This window comes from Rasamsonia byssochlamydoides (assembly GCF_041956645.1).
Source record: "Rasamsonia byssochlamydoides strain NRRL 3658 unplaced genomic scaffold VTN77scaffold_16, whole genome shotgun sequence".
In the NCBI taxonomy this organism is placed as follows: Eukaryota; Fungi; Ascomycota; class Eurotiomycetes; order Eurotiales; family Trichocomaceae; genus Rasamsonia; species Rasamsonia byssochlamydoides.
In genome coordinates this window covers 188,945-209,526 of record NW_027192399.1, presented here as the reverse complement: position 1 = coordinate 209,526, position 20,582 = coordinate 188,945, and the positions used below count along the sequence as shown (strand labels likewise).

At 49.5% G+C, this 20,582-nt stretch overlaps 10 protein-coding genes across 10 annotated transcripts; 4 read left to right on the top strand and 6 right to left on the bottom strand.

Moving 5' to 3' along the window:
• Nucleotides 1-110: 110 nt before the first annotated feature.
• VTN77DRAFT_2075 (uncharacterized protein) lies at nt 111-582 on the bottom strand (the record flags this gene model as incomplete). Its single annotated transcript, XM_069417876.1, has 3 exons — nt 111-141; nt 210-292; nt 415-582. 3 exons carry the CDS (start codon nt 580-582, stop codon nt 111-113), a joined length of 282 nt encoding a protein of 93 aa, XP_069279555.1.
• Nucleotides 583-659: 77 nt separating this feature from the next.
• Nucleotides 660-5,036, top strand: VTN77DRAFT_2074 (uncharacterized protein; the record flags this gene model as incomplete). The annotated part of the gene is made up of 3 exons (XM_069417875.1): nt 660-775; nt 839-1,039; nt 1,106-5,036. The coding sequence occupies 3 exons, from the start codon at nt 660-662 to the stop codon at nt 5,034-5,036; spliced, it is 4,248 nt and encodes a 1,415-aa protein (XP_069279554.1).
• A 131-nt stretch (nt 5,037-5,167) lies between these two features.
• VTN77DRAFT_2073 (uncharacterized protein) lies at nt 5,168-5,968 on the bottom strand (the record flags this gene model as incomplete). Its single annotated transcript, XM_069417874.1, has 1 exon — nt 5,168-5,968. One exon carries the CDS (start codon nt 5,966-5,968, stop codon nt 5,168-5,170), a length of 801 nt encoding a protein of 266 aa, XP_069279553.1.
• A 342-nt stretch (nt 5,969-6,310) lies between these two features.
• On the top strand, nt 6,311-7,156 carry VTN77DRAFT_2072 (uncharacterized protein; the record flags this gene model as incomplete). The annotated part of the gene is made up of 1 exon (XM_069417873.1): nt 6,311-7,156. One exon carries the CDS (start codon nt 6,311-6,313, stop codon nt 7,154-7,156), a length of 846 nt encoding a protein of 281 aa, XP_069279552.1.
• Nucleotides 7,157-7,623: 467 nt separating this feature from the next.
• VTN77DRAFT_2071 (uncharacterized protein) lies at nt 7,624-8,722 on the bottom strand (the record flags this gene model as incomplete). The annotated part of the gene is made up of 2 exons (XM_069417872.1): nt 7,624-8,525; nt 8,662-8,722. 2 exons carry the CDS (start codon nt 8,720-8,722, stop codon nt 7,624-7,626), a joined length of 963 nt encoding a protein of 320 aa, XP_069279551.1.
• Nucleotides 8,723-10,001: 1,279 nt separating this feature from the next.
• On the bottom strand, nt 10,002-10,869 carry VTN77DRAFT_2070 (uncharacterized protein; the record flags this gene model as incomplete). Its single annotated transcript, XM_069417871.1, has 4 exons — nt 10,002-10,113; nt 10,181-10,258; nt 10,326-10,616; nt 10,679-10,869. 4 exons carry the CDS (start codon nt 10,867-10,869, stop codon nt 10,002-10,004), a joined length of 672 nt encoding a protein of 223 aa, XP_069279550.1.
• A 1,398-nt stretch (nt 10,870-12,267) lies between these two features.
• Nucleotides 12,268-13,896, top strand: VTN77DRAFT_2069 (uncharacterized protein; the record flags this gene model as incomplete). Its single annotated transcript, XM_069417869.1, has 2 exons — nt 12,268-12,581; nt 12,702-13,896. The coding sequence occupies 2 exons, from the start codon at nt 12,268-12,270 to the stop codon at nt 13,894-13,896; spliced, it is 1,509 nt and encodes a 502-aa protein (XP_069279549.1).
• A 340-nt stretch (nt 13,897-14,236) lies between these two features.
• Nucleotides 14,237-15,214, bottom strand: VTN77DRAFT_2068 (uncharacterized protein; the record flags this gene model as incomplete). Its single annotated transcript, XM_069417868.1, has 2 exons — nt 14,237-14,563; nt 14,639-15,214. The coding sequence occupies 2 exons, from the start codon at nt 15,212-15,214 to the stop codon at nt 14,237-14,239; spliced, it is 903 nt and encodes a 300-aa protein (XP_069279548.1).
• A 449-nt stretch (nt 15,215-15,663) lies between these two features.
• VTN77DRAFT_2067 (uncharacterized protein) lies at nt 15,664-17,348 on the bottom strand (the record flags this gene model as incomplete). Its single annotated transcript, XM_069417867.1, has 2 exons — nt 15,664-15,949; nt 16,000-17,348. The coding sequence occupies 2 exons, from the start codon at nt 17,346-17,348 to the stop codon at nt 15,664-15,666; spliced, it is 1,635 nt and encodes a 544-aa protein (XP_069279547.1).
• Nucleotides 17,349-18,910: 1,562 nt separating this feature from the next.
• On the top strand, nt 18,911-20,298 carry VTN77DRAFT_2066 (uncharacterized protein; the record flags this gene model as incomplete). The annotated part of the gene is made up of 4 exons (XM_069417866.1): nt 18,911-19,028; nt 19,086-19,246; nt 19,302-20,030; nt 20,092-20,298. The coding sequence occupies 4 exons, from the start codon at nt 18,911-18,913 to the stop codon at nt 20,296-20,298; spliced, it is 1,215 nt and encodes a 404-aa protein (XP_069279546.1).
• Nucleotides 20,299-20,582: the final 284 nt, after the last annotated feature.

Here is a 20,582-nt window from a genome sequence, read left to right as displayed (position 1 = left end):
AAAAATCAAAATGAAACAATAACGACGAAAGCGACGAGTGCGTTAAAGGGAGACTGCGGATCAGGGGGGAAGAGCAAGAGACAGGCTAGCGAGCAGTAGACTTTATATTTCTAATGCACATCAATAAGACTCTCTGTGCATCTGCAATGAGGGAGTGATCGTCAACATCAAGAAGGGTGCATTACAGCTTTCTGCGTGGAGATCCTTACCTGTTGGCGGCGTTTCGGATGCAACTGGTCTTAAGAATAAGCTTGGTGGCCAACTCAATGGCTACCTGTGCCAATGAGAGCTCCTAGGGCCATCGACGGTTCCTGATATCCAAGAAAAACCCACGAATAAACGTCCAGCTGCAGGAGAATTGGGAGAAGACAAGAGAGCAGTCAAGAGTAAGTTGCATGAATGGACGACAAGCACCGCCCTGCGAAGGCGGATGCCCCAGGGCGGTGAGAGATGGGGACGATACGGAATACGCGATAAGCAGTGGGCAATACGAGATACGAGATCTGGTGACGTATCGCCACTTTTCCCCACGGAAATCCGCACGGACGAATCATTTTGGTGCCAGTTCAGCGAAGCTTTCATCACGCAGAACGGGATAGCTCACAGCTAGCAGTGGGCAATGAATATCTGTCTCTCTTTACAGGTCTGGCTTGTCTAGAATGTCTGCTAAAGCAGCCTTGAAGGCTGTCAGGTCGGCATTAGACTCGAAAGACTTCGAGCTTGCAGCGACCAAAGCGAAAGAGATCGTTGATCAGGACCCCACCAACTATCACGCGTATGTGTTGTTGGAAGACTCCTCATTGACCATTACTTTCAGCTGACCCGAATGGCGATCTAGACATGTCTTCTTGGGACTCGCGCAGGATAAGCTCGGAAGAACCGATCAGGCGGAGAAGGCTTACATCGCCGCAACACGCATCAAGGACAATGATAAAACGGCATGGCAAGGCCTAACGAACCTGTACGAAAGGCAGGGAGCCAACAAGATTGACGCTTATCGTGAGGCGACACTCAAATTAGGACAGATTTATGCGGATGCGTATGGTTCCAACTATATATCCCCATTCTCTCGCAAAACGTCGCTGACAACTCATTATCACCTCAGTGATGAAAGGGATCGTTGCGTGGATGTTGTTGATAAATACATCAAATTCACCAGGAAACATGGATCCCGCGCACAGCAGAAGCAGGCGCTGCAGCTACAGCTTCCAACCTGTCCCCTCTACGATTCCCTAGAAGGCAGGGTTCCGCACCCTGCGGACACATATCTCCGGTTGATCGACATTGCAGAGGCAGAGGAGAAGGAATTCATCAATCGAGAAATCGGCGAGCGGAGAACTCGCCTGGGTGCGAAAATTGACCAGGTGACAACGGAGGTGAAACAGGAAGCATACAAACGGACTGAGCTCGATGAATATTATCGCGGCGTAATAGATTGGTCCCATGATGACGAGGTCAGACATAAATATGAGGAGAAGCTATTGCAGCGGGCTTATGACCTCCTTGTGGTTCTCCCATGGGACCAGAAAAAAGCGAAGCGAGAGGAGGTGTATCGATCCGCGCGTGACATGGTGATCATCAAGCATCCTTTCGACCTTGCTTGGAAGATCGTCCTTGAATGGCAGGATGTCGAGAATTTCTCCGATTGGGACTTTAGCCTTCTGCGGGAATTCACCGAATTGTTCCCCCAAGATGGGCTTAGCAAAGTTTTGCAAGGATTTTTCACGAGCGATATCTCGCCCTTTCCTAAAGAGGCTGCGGCACAGGAACCAGCCCAGGAAGAGTCAAACGGCGAGAACGCTGAAATGGCGGTTGAAGATCGCTTGATACTCATGACCGATGGTCTCGAACACGCTCCTTCGTCAGTCATTGCTCATCGCATCATGGGTCAGCTCTATCTGAGTCTGGAAGAGTATGCAAGCGCGGTTGACGTAACGCGCAAAGGTCTGCTCATCGCCAAGGATCTGGTTAAACAGACCGGTATCAACCTCCGTAACACAACTGATGCGATTAATATTACACTGGCAACCGCGTTGATCTCCCATCAGTCGCCTCGCAACCACCCGGAAGCCAAGGGCATATTTGAAGATATTCTCAAAAGAAAACCTACAAACACCAGCTGTTTGCTCGGCATTGGCTTGATCCTTGAGGAGGACCAGGATTACGGAGAAGCAGTCGACTTCCTACAACGCGCTCTAGAACGCGACCCTTCCAATATTAAAATTCAGGGCGAACTCTCTTGGTGCAAAGCACTCAATGGCGATCTTGAATCCGGCCTCGAGGGACTGCGGGCCGTGCTAGATGAGATACAAAGCACAAAGGGGCACAGCCGAGAATTTAAGGCGGAGATCCTATATCGAATTGGCTACTGCCAGTGGGAACTGGATCCGTCACCGGCTGCGCGTAAGGATCGCAATGGGGCGTATGCTAGTTTTCTCGCCTCGATTCAAACCGACATGAATTATGCGCCGGCGTACACCAGCTTGGGAATCTTCTACGCAGACTACAAGAAGGACAAGGCCAGAGCGCGTCGGTGTTTCCACAAGGCCTTTGAGCTGTCGCCTTCCGAGATCGAGGCTGCTGAACGACTAGCGAGAGCTTTTGCGGATCAGCAAGAATGGGATCTAGTGGAAGCCGTCGCCCAGCGGGTCGTCGACTCAGGGAAGGCTAAACCCGCTCCAGGGTCCAAGCGAAAGGGCCACAGCTGGCCATATGCAGCTCTGGGAGTCGTCCAGATTAATAGACAGCAGTACACCAAGAGCATCGTGTCGTATCAAGCGGCGCTGAGGATCTCACCAGAGGACTACCATTCTTGGGTTGGTCTTGGAGAGAGCTACCACAACTCGGGCCGGTATATTGCTGCGACAAAGGCCTTTGAACACGCAGAAGCATTAGAAGCAAATCTCTCCGAGGCGGAAAAGAGTAATATCTGGTTCGCCCGGTACATGTTGGCAAACGTGAAGCGGGAATTGGGAGATTACGAGGACGCGATCGCGAGATATGAAAACGTTCTAAAGATCCGACCGAATGAGTTTGGCGTGTTGATCGCTCTCCTGCAGAGCCTGACAGAGAGCTCCTGGAGAAGCATTGAATCCGGTCTTTTTAACGACGCCGCAGAACGCGCACAAAAGGCCATATTGACTGCCACCGCAATGGCCAAGGAGCGACCCAAGGTCTTTAATCTATGGAAGGCAGCAGGTGACGCATGCGCCATCTTCTCCTACATCAAAGACAAGGCAAAGCTCGCGTCGATTGCGGACATCCATGCCTTGCTGAGCATCGAGCTCGACGAAAGTGCCTTCGACATTTTGGCAGACACTGACGACGTGGGAAGGAATTATTCAGCCTTATTACTAAACTCTATGGATGAACGGGATTCCATAGCGTCGAATGCATGCATCATTGCCACTATCTTGGCCTACAAGCGCGCGGTGTTCGTCTGTGCAGATGACGTCCATGCGCAGGCCGTATCGTGGTATAATCTGGGCTGGTCTGAATACAGAGCGTACAGGTGCATGGAGTTTGGTGCGGGGAAGAGAGACAAGAAGCAGCCCCGGAGATTCCTCAAGGCAGCGATACGCTGCTTCAAACGAGCCATTGAGTTGGAGGCAGGAAACTCCGAGTTTTGGAATGCCTTGGGTGTCGTGACGTCGACCCTCAGTCCGAAGGTTGCCCAGCATGCGTTCGTTCGCAGTCTCCATCTCAATGACAGGAGTGCACAGAATTGGACGAACATAGGCGCCTTCTATCTAATTCACAATGATCTCCAGCTTTCAAATCAAGCGTTTACAAGAGCGCAGTCCGCGGATCCCGATTACGCTGATGCGTGGCTCGGACAGGGTTTCCTTGCTCTTCTTTTTGGGGATCCTACGGAGGCTAGAGCGCTTTTCCACCATGCTTTCGACATTGCCAGTTCATCTTCAGTCCTGCCCAAACGTCAATACACTCTGAGTCTCTTTGACCATCTCCTCCACGATCCGTCCTTGTCGAACGAGATATCGCAACTGATCCAGCCCTTCTTCGCTCTCCACCAGCTGCATTGCCAGGAACCTTCCGATCTGGTTTTCGAACACCTTTCTGCCTTGCTGGCGGAGCGTATTGGTGAATTTGCGGATGCTGAATCCAGCCTAAGGGTTGTCTGCGCCGGAGTGGAAGCAGAGTACGATGTGACGGAGTCATCATCGGCACTGACACGTTTCGCACAAGCCAATGCGGACATTGCTCGGACACATCTTGCCAATCATGAATATGAGGCAGCTGCCGAGAAGGCAGAAACTGCTCTCACGCTATCTGGGGAAGAAGATGCTGCGAAATTCGATCCGGAAACCATCCGCAAACTGCGGTTATCAGCCCATCTCACTGCTGGTCTGGCCTATTATTATCTCAGATCGATGGATCAAGCAATCGACATGTTCCGTGACGCCCTTCAGGAGGCAGACAATGCTCCTGAAGTAGTGTGTCTTCTCGCACAGGTGCTCTGGGCTAAGGGCGGAGAAGAGGAACGGAATGTGGCCCGGGAACAATTGTTCGACTGCGTTGAGAAACATCCTGACCACGTCGGCGCCGTCACTCTCCTTGGAGCCATTGCCCTGCTGGACGCAGATCAGGATGCCATCGAAGCAGTCCAGGCTGATCTGCAGACAATGAGAACGAGAGAGGATGTCGAAATCCATGATCGCTCCAAGGTAGTCAAATTGCTGACTGCCATCTCCGCTATGGGATTCAGCACAGACACGAGCGTCCCAGAGGAAGAGAGGAGGATTGCTGAAGCAACCACGGCGGTCATGTTAGCACCAGGGCAGCCACACGGTTGGATGGAACTGGCCGCCACGACGGGCGAGCTCCATCCCGCCAAAATGGCTGTGAAAACCGCACTTCGTAGTGTTCCTCCGAGAGGCGGACTGGAGGCGGCAGATCTGTGTCAGGCGTATGTACAGACAGGAACAATCGGGGATTCACTCCGTGCGATCATGGTTGCACCTTGGAGAAAGGAGGGTTGGGGAGAGTTGGCTCATACTTTGTCCGAATCAGCATGATGATACTCTTAAAGCGTTATATCAATGTATGATAGACAGGAAGGCAAGACAGCATAAGGACGTAAAAAAAATAAAAATAAACAAATTCAAAGAAAAGGCAACTCTTACCATGACATCATATAGATTAGTCCTCACTCTTCCTCAATTATATCCCCATTAGCGATCCGCTCCCTTTGCTCTCTATCTATCGCTTCAATTCTCGCAAGCAAGCTTTCCTTTCTAGCCTTTCGCCAAGCCGTATCCATCGCCTCGATCTTCCCTCCCAGGAGGGTTACCGTTTCCGGAGTCAGCAGCACCATGCCTCTGCCGACGACGGTGTTCTTCAACACCAGCTTTGCTCCGATGGGGAGCTTCCCGATCGCGATGCCCTCGACGGGCTTCAGTTCCAAGGCGATAACCTTTGTTCCCGCCGCATCTTGGAGGACGAGACGATGGGGTCCGTTGCTTGCATTTCCTGAGTTGCCTGGTTCCGCGTTTGTATGGCTGCCCGTCCTGCTGGGATTAGATAATGAAGACTCTGCGCCCAGATCATTGCTTTCGTCACCGCCAACATTCACATTTCGCACAATCTGCCTTCCTCTGGCTGTCTCCCCGCGCTCGATGCGCTCGATCGCTTCAACCTGACTCCACAAGCTACTGCCAATATCCTCGATGTCGAGGACCTGAACAGGGACCGGTCCCGAGATCCGTCGCTCCTTGACTGCCGGGTCGGAGATATTGGCAGGGAGCAAGGCAGACGGCGTCGAGGTGGACAGCGACTCTGTGAAGTTGGAGGCGAGAATGCGGAACAGAGCTGTCTGGGTCAAGGCCGGGACCGGCGCGCGTTGCTGCTGTTGGGATGTCGACGCGAGGAAATTGGATAGCCAGGTTGGCGACACCACGAGGGATTTCGAGTATAGATGAGCTTTGATGTGCTCCAGTGTACTCGACATTCTTCCCACCAGGACAAGTCTTGTTCTGTCGGAGTCTTGAGTTGGATTTATTTCAGAATGTCCTAGATTTGAGCCATTGTGCGGTGAGGATGACTAAATGCGTTTTTCATTAAGCGAGCTTTCTGGATGGAAAAAGTGCTTCTGACGAAGATGTGTGATTTGATTTGATCAGTTAAAGGATACAAAGCTGTTCTGTGTTCGTTTCTTGTGTGGAATCCGGGGAAGCAGCTGAGCCAGCAGAGCGGCACGGACCGCAGCCATCTTGATAGCTCTCCGAGCTTGTGGCCACCTAATTTCTCCTCTCCTAACACCATTATCTACCACCGCTCAACTCCTGTCATAATGTCGACCATCTCGTCTCCTCGTCCCTCCATCACTTCGTCTCGCGCCCGGTCGCCTACTCCCTCTTCCTCGCGCCGGCCGTCTGTGGACACTCTCAATGCCAACGTCAGCGGTCTGGGTATCACACGCGCAACATCCCCTGCTCATCGTCGCAATCGTGCTGCTCTCCGGGATTACTACAACCTCAAACCAGCGGGTGCAGACGGCAGCGAGATAGGAACTCTACGGTCCGCAAGCGTTCCCCGGTCGTCCGGTGTCGGCGAATTATACAGCCCGTCCACAGTCCCGGTCAACACCGAGCTGGACAATCCGGACTTTGATCCACAACGCTACGTTGACCAACTCCTTGCCACGTCGTCTCTTGCGACCGTGCTCAAGGCAGAGAATACCCTGGTTGGGGATATTCGCACCCTCGATGGCGAGCGCAAGGCTCTCGTCTACGACAACTACTCCAAACTGATTCGGGCTGTGGAGACGATTGGAACAATGCGCAGGACGATGGAAGAACGAGGAGCTCCCCTAACGATGACCAAGACGCTGGGGCCTGCTGTCGGGTTTGTGGCTGAGACTGCCGGCGCTCTCATTCGGGAGGGAGAGGAGCAAAGTCGGCGGGTGCAGGAGGCCAAAAGCGCTGGAGCAGATGGGAAAACAGCAGAGAGGGAAACGGTGAAGTGGGTCCTTGGAACTCCCGACAGGCTCAGGAATTTTCTCAGCCAGCAAAAGAGGGAGGAAGCCGAGAAAGACTGGGCGGAAGTCGAGAAACTTTTGAGCCGGTGGGAAGGCGTCAAAGGAGTTGCGGAGCTGAGAGCGGCCTGTGAGGAGATCATGAAACAAGAAGGAGTATGAAGGGCTGCTGCTGAAGAGCAAGCATTCCAAAAAGCTATGCCCATCCAGCTGCAGAGGATGCCCGTCTTGTTTCCTCCGTTCTACGGATCGATGACTTCGGCGCACGCCGGGATCCATGCAAGTCCACATGGCATCTGCCCGCATGTCAATGCGTCGAGTCTATCCAACCAGACATGGACTGATTACGGAGGCATCGATCTGTCCAATTCAGGACATCGCCTTGACAAAGGTCATGTTTTGGACTTGTTCGCCACGTCCAAGCTCGCCGTAGGGGCTGCCCGCTACATTTTATAACCAAACACGGGGATCATGGACGATGACAGGAATGACTAGTTCATTCCTCGGAGATTCAATATTGGGTATCATAACACAGGATAGAAATAGATGGATGGCGTCGGGTCATAATTTATCATGATCAGCCATCATCAATTGATATGCACACATAATCGTTAACCATGAACTCCGACTCAAAACTTCCCCGCGAGCACATCCCGACTCGAAAACATGCTCGCCTTCAATCCATACGGATTCTTGCTCTTGATCTCCAGATACGTGTAAGCATCACACTTGTAGTAAATCGGCCTCTTCTCTTCATCCACCAGCCCCAAATCCACCAACTTCAGCAACACCCGTCGGACATCCTCTTTGTCCTCGAAATCGCGCGTATACACCGCTATCAGCCTGCCGCTGGAATCTCCTCCTCCAGCCCCATCGTCCGTCGTGTCCGTCGCGACTTTGGCTTCCACGCCTAGATCCCCTTTCACCGTCGCTTCTGCAACCGCGGCCCAAGCCTCGTCCACCCGATCCGCAGTCGGGAACAGCATCCACTTACCCGTGACAACACCCGCCTCTCGCGCAACAGCAAAGATGTCCCTCTCCAGCTGTCGACGGAGCACGTTGAGCTTGCGCGTCAACGGGGCGGAAGCCCTGCTTCTGGCCTTCGCATGGTCCGCTTCCAGCTTCGCTTTCTCGTTCTCGAATGCGTGTAGCAGAGCGGTGCCCCTGGCGACGAGGTCGGCGATGTTTGTTCCGCCGTGATCGGGCGGTTCAAGCGGGTTGCGGACGTGGATCCAGGGCCGCCCGATGTCGTCGGTCCGGGTCGTTGAGGGGGGCAGTCGGGCCGGGAATTCTGCGACTGACTCCGTCACCTGCCAGCAGTGAGAGAGGCCATCGTGGGGGTGACGACGATGCGGAGCTGGGGGTTTGGCTGGAGAAGCTTCTGCTGGTGCTGCTCCTGCTGCTGCTGTAGAAGAAGTGAGGTGTCGATGGGCAATAGTCGAAAGCTGGTGCGGATGAACATGAGACCAGTAATGGAGCAGATCGTAGGCACCGACGCGGTCTTCCAGGGAATCTTTCGTCTCTTCGTCTCCTAGAACAACGTTAGCAGTTGATTATGACTTGCGAGGTTATTTGTTAGATATATATCCTGCTAGAAGGTTTGAGACGGGAAAAAGAGAACTGTAGCACTGCACTTGACTTGATAGATAAATAAATCGCATACGCACCATAAAAGCTGGATTCATCTGAGAGTATCTCCTTGATGTCACTCCCATCATTATCGGCCATATTAGTCGATCAAATATCCAAAAGAAAAAAAAGGTAGTCCAATCAGCAGTTTTCCCCAGCCTTGTATAGAAGTATCGGGGCAGTCCGGGCAGAGAAACCAAAATCAAGAGTAGGTCGATAACTGCGCGAAGGAATTATTTCAAGCGAGATAGATGAATTATTTACAGTGTTGAAGAAGAAGAAGATAATGATGAAGATTAAGATGACATCAACAGCATCAGTCTGCAATCCAATCAATCAGCTTAGCTCCTTTTGTTCTAGTCATTATGCATCATGCACCATGGTGTTGGTTGTGGGGAAAGTAGAGATGTACTGTACAGTAGAGATGTCTCTCACTAATGTATGTACAGTACGTCAGGTTCTTTGTTTATTACGGCGTTCTCCGTATTAATATTCTCGGGTGACGTTGAATTGCCCTTCACGGCATAGCGTGTGTATAGAATCATTATGCTGCCGCTGGGTACGAAGCGCCTCCTATTTATTGCTTTTCTTCCATGCTGATTAGGTATTTGAACAATGAGTCATTGCCCACCTGTTTGCTGCATAGTGGTCCGGTATGCCAAGTCTAAATAATACTTAATATAATAATCCTATATATTAAATTAAAATAACCATTTTATCTATTACAAGGATTCCGGTATCTCTAGAGAACACTGGAGCCCAGAACTAATAGAACTAAAATTATTTAATTAAAGAATCGCTAGTTATATCTTAGGTTACTATAAGAGACTATACTATAAGTACAGAAACAATAATCTAGGATTATATTATATAAGTATCTACAAACCTTACAGGCCTCGCTTCGCTCGACTCGACTGGGTTGAAGAGAGAAAATATTACCTGTTCTACCTCTATGCCTGGGACTTTTGTTTGTGCTGTACCTACTACAATATATATAGGTAGGTATATTTTTTCTTTTTTTTTTAAAAAAAATTAATCTCCTTTCCAGGTGGGCTTCCTACCTATATTCCTTGCCATGCATAAATTCTTGCCATGTCCCATACTAGCATCTCACCCTCACTGAAGAATATCTCCTGTTAATATATGACATTGAACCAAAATGTAATCCTTTCGTCAGTTTCTATATATTTATGTACAGTACAGTACAGTACATGCTCTCTTGCTAATAGGAGGGGTGAGCTGATTTCATGAATCCGTTTTTACAACCACGTGACAGTGTGCAAAAACGGAAGTTAAGGTTTTTATAATTATAATATGGTGATGGGATTCTAGATCTATAGTATATAAACGAAAAAAAGTTTACTTGATGGTTGAAGATTTACCACCTCCAAATGTTGGTACCAAACATCCAAACCACAGTAGATGATTCTGTTATCGGCTCTGTATAAGCTTGATTCACTTCATCAATGCCTCCAAGACCTCCGAGATAACTGTCGTAGTATATATATATCAGCATATTTGCCATCATCAGAGAGAGCGTGTGTGAAGAATCCATACGTTTGTCCAGCATCTCGGTCAAAGAGCACCTTGTCCGGTGAAGGGTCGAGGAACTCCCATCCTCGAAGACGTATGTTCCTGTCGTAAATTAAAATCCTAAATTTCAGATTTTTCCTGGTGCAAGCAGGGATGACTTCTAACATACTCGAGAATTACCGTGAGTTGCCTCTTAATGAGCAATTGCTCATTCTCTGTCAAATCTTCCATATCCAACGTGACAGAACCCGGCACCCTTAACATGGCAATCACATTCAGATAGCCACCAGGGAACTCGTACTCCCAGCCTTGCCGGAGCTCTTCTGACCCATAGAACAGGGGAGTAAAGCCGATGTCTTCGCAGTCCTGGAGAGCGCGATATTCCTTACAGAACACATCTTTGGCCCAGTCTATCTTCACGGGTCTGTCACGGGGTCGCTCGACCAGTGCCGGATTCAGTCTTATAATAAGAATTTAAAATGAGCAAGGAGACGACGAAAAAGGAATCTGGGGAAGATGAACTGAACTCGAAGCTTGACGACAGCTGGATCACCGCTAGCAACTCTCAGACCTTCAAAGAAGACCTTGCGCTCATGGAGTGCCTCGTGATATCTTTCTGCAATATGCCGAGTGAGCCTAAATGACTGAGAGTTGATTGTGATGGAGGTATTCTCCAACTTTTTCAAGGTAGCGCTGCCAGGGCGAACTCTCATGCTGCAAGTTAGATGAATGCTTGAGAAAAGGACAGTAGAGCAGATGACAGGTCTGAATCTTATTGTGTGCGAGGTATTCATGCCTGACAGAAAAAGGGTCTCTTGATTTACATTTCTTCGCAGAGTAAGGCCGTAGGCAGCATCTTTAGATTAGGAAGAAGAAAGTCCCTGAGGTCTTTTTTTCCCCTTTTTTCTGTACCAAATAACCCTCTGTCTCTAATTGAAGATGCCTTCATTAAAGCATCGTGTTCATTACCCTGTTATTACAAAGAGGCTGGGAATAGGTATTATATTGATATAGAATTAAATTTGTCGGCATTACTATTCAACTCCTCCAAATAAACATTCTGTTACAAGGTTTATATTATACAGTCTATCGTCATTCGTCAATATTTGCATCATCTATTGCACCCCGCTCCTAAGATTTAGCACCTAGCCGCTTACAATCACATAATTTCTAAGTTTGCTTGTAGCTTTATATTTTTTTTTACACTAGAAGACTAAGCCAAAAAGAAGAAACTGCCAAAAAAAGAGGTGCTATGGCACCAACTTCTTGGTGAATTTGAACTAGGTACTCCGTGACCAAGCCAACAGAGACTGATTTCTGCAATATCAAAAATAAATCATTTAGGCCTCTCCTTCTGCCTACTAGCCTGCCTCTTACCTCCTTACGGGCTTCCCGCAGGTATTGAATGCCTGAGACACTATTAGATTAGATATAAAACCTGTGCTAATTATTACAGATCTGATCTAAGATCACGCCCAGAATTATTTTTTGGTATTATATAATTTTAAAACAAGGCCCTAATTAAAATCACAATATTTACTTCTTTTTTCGCTTATTTTGAAAATCGACTCCAATGCCACACGACCTCCTGTGCCATTAATTTCCACCGTCACCCAGAGTTAATTACTGTACTCGTACAAATCTCATGATTCTTTCTTGGTTGGTGGAGATAGATGAACGCAATTGAATTAAATTGAATTAAAATTGTCTACCGTTTTTAATAATTTCTGGTGCTCTGTGGCATGGTGCTTGCTGCCCCACAATTGCGATAAGATTGTCATGAACGGCACTAAATTAATTTTGATATTGAAGAGTAACATCATATCATATACGAGGTTCAATATTAAATCCTTGACTTTTTTTTTTATCATACCACTTCGAAAAAAAAAATTCTCGTTGGAGATTCAAGTTAGTCAGATATCCTTTAATAATAATCTGACTAGAATTGAATATCTCATGAGAATTGGTCAATTGCCAACTGCCAATTCTCAATCGAGAAAATCGATTGCTCGAGCTCTGACGGATTCAGAAAAACCAACCAACCCAACCAATCAAAACGATTTTTTTTTACTTTAAAAAAGAGGAAAGAGTAAATACGACTTGATTTGACGATGATGTCTGAAGAAGAAGAAGCTATACAAAATATATCGTCATCAACAACCATCTTCCTGGACCAACCGCCCAGCTGTCTCGAATTCTGCCCCGCTGATCCAGACTACTTCGTCGTGGGGACGTACCTGCTTTCAGAGGAGAGAAAGACGAAGAAAAAAGAACAGAAACAGAAACAGAAACAAGACGATGGCGATGACAATGAGAACGATGGAGAAGAAGAAGGAGATGAAAATGAAAATGATGAGGCGGCAGTCAGTCAGAGAAAGACGGGGAGTCTGCAACTGTGGAAGTTGGATGTGGGCAGTGATCAATTGTAAGTAAGAATTAATATCGTATCACCATACATATATGTACCTTTCTGTGCTCTTCATTCCTTTTTCCGTGTTAAAAATACTACAGCAATGCTAAGCATACGTACCATGTGTGTACACAGAACACAAAAGCAAGTCATCTCTCTCCCGCACGCTGTCTTCGATCTCCATTTCCACCCACGAGAACACACCCTCCTTGCCATCGCCACCAGCGCGGCTTCTGTCTCTCTTTACCGTGTTGCCAGACCGGAGGCCCCCGCCTCTAATTCTGATTCAGATTTCCCGCAAATCCAGCACATCTGGACGATCCAGGTTCATGAAGACCCGACTACGCCTGCGCTCTTCCTTGCCTGGGCGCCGGAGGGATGGGTTCCGTTCGGTAAGAACGCAGACGGCTTCGCAGTCACGTTCGCTGATGGCAGGACATCCGTCTTCGCCGCTCAGCGGGGTGACAGTGATGAGCTCGTCAAGGCCAAGCTGATCGAATCGCAATTTTTACCGCGGGAAACGATCGAGGCGTGGTTCGTTGCGTTGGCTACGTTTCCTCAACCAGCATCAGCAGCAGCAGCAGGTGACGGCACTTCCACAGCAGATGCTCCTCCAAAGGCCATTTCCATCCCGTTTCTATTCACAGGCAATGATTTCGGCTCGCTGCATACACGACGGTTTGCGCCTGTCGACGAAGAAGACAAAGATCCCAGCGGAGGAGATCTGGATCTGAATAATTACCAGATCCTCAACTTCGACGACAAAGCCCACCACCACACCGCCGGGGTGACGTCTATTCTCCCTCTCCCCATTTCGTTGATTGAGGACGCTCCCTTGCTGCTAACGGGTAGCTATGACGAGTATATTCGTGTGTATCACGCGATTCCTCGGACGAAGGGTAGGGTTCTTGCTGAGAGGAGATTGGGTGGGGGTGTCTGGCGGTTGCAGTCGATCGACACAGAAGAAGACGACGATGAAGGTATCGCCTCCCATAAGGTGACGAGATTCGTCATCCTAGCAAGCTGTATGCATGCCGGGACGAGGATAGTACGCGTTACACGGCGAAGAAGAACAAGAAAAAGTAGCAGTGATAATACCACAGGAGCGACATTAATTGAGGATGACGAGGTTGGAGAATGGGATATCCAGATCCTGGCCAAATTCACAGAACACCAGAGCATGAACTACGCTTCTGATTTCTGGAAAGGGAAAACCTATGGATGTGGACGCGGTGGGCAGAAGCAGGGGCAAGAGAACAAGAGGGAGTTGGTGTGCGTCTCGAGCAGTTTCTACGATAGGAGACTGTGCTTGTGGAGGGTTGATATCTAATCTCTAATCTAATCAACTCAGTTTTTTAAGACATAGTAAGTTAAGTTATAGAGAGAAGATGACTAGTGGGTGTTGCATACGCCCATTCTCTTGAGTCTGAGCTTCATATTTGAGCTACGCTACCCATATGTTGTAATCTAAGGAGAATATGGATGCACCCAACTCCTCTCTACGAAGTCATGAAATCATTGCGAGAATCATCAAAGACACCCCAATCCATTTGCTTGAATGCAGGCAATTGAACCATCGCAAGAAACTAGAATACAACCCATATCAAGCTGATGACCGAAACAATATAATAAGAAAACGACAACCGTATCGCCAAGTGGTAGTAATGACACTACACGATCGTCTCCAGCTCTCTTGCGTATCCGAGCGTATTCTGGATGATGACGGCACTCGACAGGCCGATTTCTTTCTCTGGTCGTTGCCCGGCCACGATGGGCTCGACGGCTCCTGGAGCTCCTGGAACGGGTGCCACCGTCTCCGGCTGCGCAGGGAAGTATATGCGGCCGTCACGCAGGGTCCAGCCCCGTTCCTGGGCGAACTGGACGACGGCACCTTCGGAATCGAGGAACAGGAGGTTCTTGGCGTTCGAGATGGGGAGCGACGGGTAGGCCTTTTCAGAGCAGTCGGCGATTTCGCTTCGAATCGTGCCGACCAGAACCTGCGAAAGTATGCATGTTAGTAATAATCAACTTAATGAAGATGACAAAAGAGGAAGTGAGGATTGCAGACGTACACTTGAAAACAGCCCAAAGTCCTCCGATGGAACCCTCTCCGACTTCGTCGCCCGCCACACCTTATCGTAGCTCCCCTCCATCAGACTTCTCTCCAGCTCAACCGGGTATTTGATGAACGGATCCTCCTCGACACTGCGTCCCTTTAACGAGGCCTCCACGATGAGACCTTCCAGCACGGTGTGGAACTGGGACGTATCGCCCGAGCTCAGCAGCAGCAAGAGATACAAGCCCGTGATCTTGCTCCTCTGGCTGGTTTTCAGCAGATCGGCCCACTGCCCGGATGCCGACCCAGTCGTCTCAAGATGTCGCTCAATATCGTAGAAGGGCTGGAGTTGTGAGTAGTATCGGATGAAAGAGGCAGAGTCGGTCTGGCGGATGGATGTGATCGCTCCAAGTTCGAGGATCTCCCGCGCTTGGGAGAACAGCTGCGGCGGGGTCGATGCCGTCGGGATCAGCGCATTTTGTTGGAGGAGAGCACGCTTTGCGCGAGTAAGCAGGTTCACAGCGACGTCCAGCTGTCGCTGCTCAAGGCTCTTATGCAGCTCTGTGATGAGGGACTGAAGGTCGGCAGACATTATGACAGTAAGGGCAGGAGGAGGCAGGTGGAGGACGGGGAGAAGGTATTAATTAAAGATATCTCAGCTCAGCGTCAAGATGTCCGTAGCAGATGAGGAAATTAAAACATCGTGAGATCAGCTACGTGTTGGTGTTCTGTTGTTCGGTGCTGCTTCACAGGCAGCTCTGTATGACGATGAGTCACATGACCATATTCGATAACCAATCAAGTTCAAGAATGTTCTACACCAGTTGCCAGAACTGTAAATTGTATACGCAGGTATGCCAAAAAAAAACAACACTCTCATGATTTTTCATAACGATCGTATAATGATTTACTCCTGCCGTTAATTGCTATGATAACTTCCCAGATCATTCTCTTTAGTCGAGCTCGTTCGCGTGAGTCAAGGAAAATGAAGCCACTTCTAGCACACTAGGTTACGTATATAATAATAACCGCGGCTCACAATCATGCCTTGACCAGAGCAGCCAATGCATCAAAGAGAGGCGTTCCAAGTCCGGTCACTGGGTCCCAACCATGCGTAGCGTTCCAGCTCGCGTAGGGCACATGGGGTGTTGACATACCAGAGCCGAATCCAGTACAACCAGTCGAACCGCCGTCAACGATGTCGGTGAACCCTTCTCCATTGAGTCCATAGATCCAAGGATTCAAAAATCCCAGAGTGGACTTGTTCGCGGCTAAGCGGACAGAGTTCAAGTCGGCAATGATGGCAGCAAAGGTAGGTGCAGACGCGCTGATGTAGAGTTAGCACGAGTCTCCAAAATTGAATTTCCTAACACAAACCTAGTTCCATCCACACCTAGGAAATATCCATGGTCGACGACAGCAAAATTGTGAGCCTGAGCGGCGACATCCGGGAAGCCTCGTCCCGATGGATTGTAGAGGCCCTCCCACTGATTTCCCAGCTTGGACAGATAGGCACTCACTGCTCGTTCTTGATACGATGGGCGAGGAAATCGGTCCGAAAACCCACCAGAAGAGAAGTAAATGGCTCTTTCAGGATTCGTCTGGTAGGTACCACCCACAGACGTGACAAAGGGACACGTGGCCGGATAGATGGGGTTGAATCTCGTGGTGTTTGTTCCATCATTTGTCTGACAGGAACTACCAACGCCCTCATCACCACTGCTGAAGATCACCGAGACGCCGCGCGCCCCCAGCTGGGCAAACAGACTGCAGGTTGCATTCGAATAAGACTCAGGCACAGTTTGTTCATTCTCGCCGTAGGACGTGGACAGCACTGAGGGCAATTCCTCGTCAGGAAGACCCAGGAGATAGTGCAGCTGATCGAGATAGGGCTCGTTGGACGAATAGTTGGCATTAGGCTCGCTTATGTCTGGGACCAGAGGACCACGACCCCCTGTAGTGTAAAATACGGTAGGAACTTGGTAGGATAACGACATGCCGTACTGGATATCCAGGCTAGCTTCGACGCTATCAGTGGTCGAATTCTGCTCGTTAAGCCCACCATTGATGGATTGCACCGTGAAGGTGGCATTGACCATGTCCGGAGCGTACGTTTGCAAAAAGCTCTCCAGGTCATCGTAACGGGCATACTGGTCGAGGTAGCCAGAAATGCCTAGCTTGTTGCGCGGATGCGGACTGGCCACAAAATTTCCCAGCTTATACAGGTCCCGCAGACATTCGGGAGTGACAGCTGAACTGCAGTCCATTCCCACATTTCCCGCGTCCAGGAGTTTCTTCTGACCCAATACGAAGCTTTTCTCTGGCTTGACTGGCCCAAACCGGGTCGTGGGTTGAATGAGTTGAACGTATGGACGGAGAACACGCGGTACTGAGTACTCCAGAGTGCGAATCTTGTACAGCCCGTTGATTTTGTGGCGGAAGTAATAGAAACGGGTATTCAGCATTTGCTCTGCCTGTTTCACGGGCACGATGAACTTGATCCAGTCGCCGTCGTCCTCGATCAGGTCCTCAGACACTCCTTCCGACTTGAGCCAGGACAGGACGAGGTCGGAGACTTCCGATGAAGGCCGCAGGAAGGCTTTGATCTCATCGCGCTTCATATGTTTTCCGTACATTTCATGGCCAGGAGTGGCAATATTGATCGCGAGTTGTTCGAACTCAGCAGCGCGTTCCTGGCGAATAGCGAGGCGAAATTGCATCAGCATGGATGGAGACGGAGGTGAACCCTGGATCCATCCGTCAGGTACAGTGCGGAGACGTTCCACAACTTCATACAGTTCTGGGGAAACAGCCGGCGCACATGACAATGACAAAGCGAAGGTCAAAGCCCCGAGGAGAAAAGAGAAAGGACGCATCGAGACTTCAAGGAATGATTACTCCAGAACGAAGGGGGGGGAAAAAGAAGAAAGGGGGTTGAACGACGACAACTGCCTACCTCCACAGTACAGCGAAAGAGAGTACGATAAGATTAAATATAACAAGCAGGATTACCCCTCTCTTCCCTTCAGCAATGATAGCGACAGTGGAAAAGGCAATCGGTGCAACATGGCGGGAAGGCATGTGCACCTTCCAACAATGCCAATTATCCCTTTTGGGTGCTAGGAATGGAACAGGCATGCTGAAGCAAGAACGTCATTTGCTGCCGGAGAACAAAGAAACGACTACTTGGAGCCGTGAGGTTGGACAGTGAACAAAATTGACTCGGGTTTCTCTAATCACACGGATATCGATTGAAATTAATTATCAGGTTAAGGAAAAAAAAAGTCTCTCTGGTTAAGGATCTTCCACTCCGTTCGCGCCCCACCATTCCTTCAATTATGGCTAAGTCGCGATTCCTGTCAGCATCTCCGACGTGATGTCTTGCCTAAGCATTCCATGCAGGGGCAACTGCAAGGAACCGCAGTTCGTTTCACTAGCAGATGCATATGTACTCCGTACTCTCAGAGCTAGCGAATTGTCTCAGAACTGTCCCACGTCAACTGGAGGTAGATGTAGATAGAGTCCATGCCGGACCAATTGTTTGGATTGTGCCTATATGGGTCTTGATTAGTACTTCCACTGTATCTGCGAAATAAAATTCATAGTAGCTTCCAGTCATGTTGGAGCTGGTGGAGGGTAGGAGTTCCCGTTGACGTAACCTTGCTTCTCACTTTCAAGGATGACAGGAGGAATCGAGTGACAAAGAATAATATCAATAGGTTGCACGTATCACGTGCAACTCAGGAAATGGAAAAGGGTCATGTGCCGAGAGACGGAGCGCCGACGTCACCAACACGCTCCAGGCAGAACGCGGTATGCTCGCTCAACAACTGATCGATGAATGATTGTTGTCTGCTTTGGATGATAGTGGAGTCCGGGATAGATATCAAGTTAACGTGTGAGGCCTCTTCCGTTGTGGCTCCATCTTAATTAAATTAGTCTGTGGAGCTGCCTCGACACTTTGGCACCGTCGAAGCAACCTGAATTCCCCGCCTTGCCCCTCCTTCTGCTCTGGAGCTACAGAATATCCGCCCAACACATCGAGGACATGCGTGGATCCTATATCGCAAAGACAGTTTGTCAATAATCATGGGATTATCCTGATTTGCAGCTCTGTTCGCGCCCTTTGGGTTCGAGTCCGTACGGATGATTATTGACGAGCCAGATTGAATTCGGCTCACACGTCATTAATACACATCGGGTGATCCGGACCTCTGATTGTATTTACGATACGACATCTCCTTCCGGTCAATCATTTCCGCCTACTGCAGCTATCACTCCCAAAGCCATGTCTGATCTAGCAGCGTTGGAGGAGCGCCTGCCTCCGGAAACGAAGGAGGAGAACTCCAAATCCGATCTCTCCTTGAAAGAACGGTTCTTCCGGTACTTCCAGCATGAGATCACAGGTACTATATCCGGAATAGCGTTATGGTTCTGTCATCCTGCTAACGGACTTCCTCTAGCTCTGCAGGAACAAATGGATCGCCTTGCGGACACTTCTCTCGTAGCTGGCGAGCGTTCGGACGCAGTCGATCACTGCTTGGCGGGCATTGCACGGCTCTCGAATGAGGTCAAGGATGCGTCGAGTTATATTCCTACATATGACCAACGGATATATGCAGAAGTAAGTTGATCGAACTTGCTTTGCTTTGTTTGCAGGAGCTTACTGATCCTTGCAGGCGATCAAAGCGCTGCAGGACAAGCTATCAGAGACGCGCGCTGCAATAGCTCCACGGACCAAATTCGCGTTCAAAACGAAGAAGAACGCCTCCGCCATTTCCTTGACAGATGCTGCGGAAATTGCTGCGCAAGGTCGTCGTCACATTCCGGGGTACCGCTCTCCTGACACCTCATCGTCCCGCGACTCCTCGATCAACCCCACCCCGAATTACGCCTCAACACCCGTCAACGAGCCGGGGCAGCAGCAGTTAAGGCCAGAAATCGCACCTACCTCCTCGCCAGCCATCCTCGATGAAGGCAAGGACAGTTCGCTGCTGGAACAAAAGTCGACTTCCATCCACCGCCCGTCCTTTTCCAATGCGTCGTCAGTGTCCGTCAACAACCACTATGGTCTACATATCATGCTCCCCTCATCGGCGTCTAGCTCATCGGTACCGGCTTCTATAACCTCTCTCCGCCACTGTGTGGTGGACATGTCCATTCCGACGACGAACGGGAAACCGTACGCCAGTCTCACCATCAAAGGCGTCAAAGAGAGTCTTCTGATCTGCGGCCAAGTGGAGGGGCCTGCTCATATCACGGGCGTGGAGCACAGTGTCATAGTGGTCTCATGCCGGCAATTCCGGATGCACAATTGTGTTGATGTAGATGTGTATCTGAGCTGTTCCAGCAATCCGATCATCGAGGATTGCAGCGGTATTCGATTTGGACGGATTCCAAAAGCATACGTAAGTTGTCTCTTTCACATCTCATCCCATAGAAAATCCAACTGATCTGGTTCTTTACCAGGCCCTCGATCAGAACCAGCCCGACGATTCCGACCGCTGGAACCAAGTCGAGGACTTCAAATGGATCAAAGCCGAACCCAGCCCCAACTGGAGCATCCTCGACCAGAACGCTGCCGTACCGGACGAAGTCTGGGCCGAGATGGTCCCCGGTGGACCGTGTTGGTCGTTGGAGGATATTCTCCGTGCGACTAAAGTTATGAAAGAATAAAAAAAAAAGCATTGATCTTGCAGGCAGGCAGTCAGGCAGGCAGGCATGTATTGTACTGTACAACAAAGTTTCTTCTTCTTCTTTTTTTTTTATTTATCTCTTCGTTCTCCATCTTCACTCATTGCCTCTTCTTCATCATCATCTTTTTTTTTTCTCTGTTCGCATAGTACACTACACTACATGTAATAATGTATCAACCTTTGTATCAAAATCTTAAAGAGACACGCAAGCGATCATTACATTTACATGGAGAATGATCACAGCTTGCAAGACTGGATCCAATC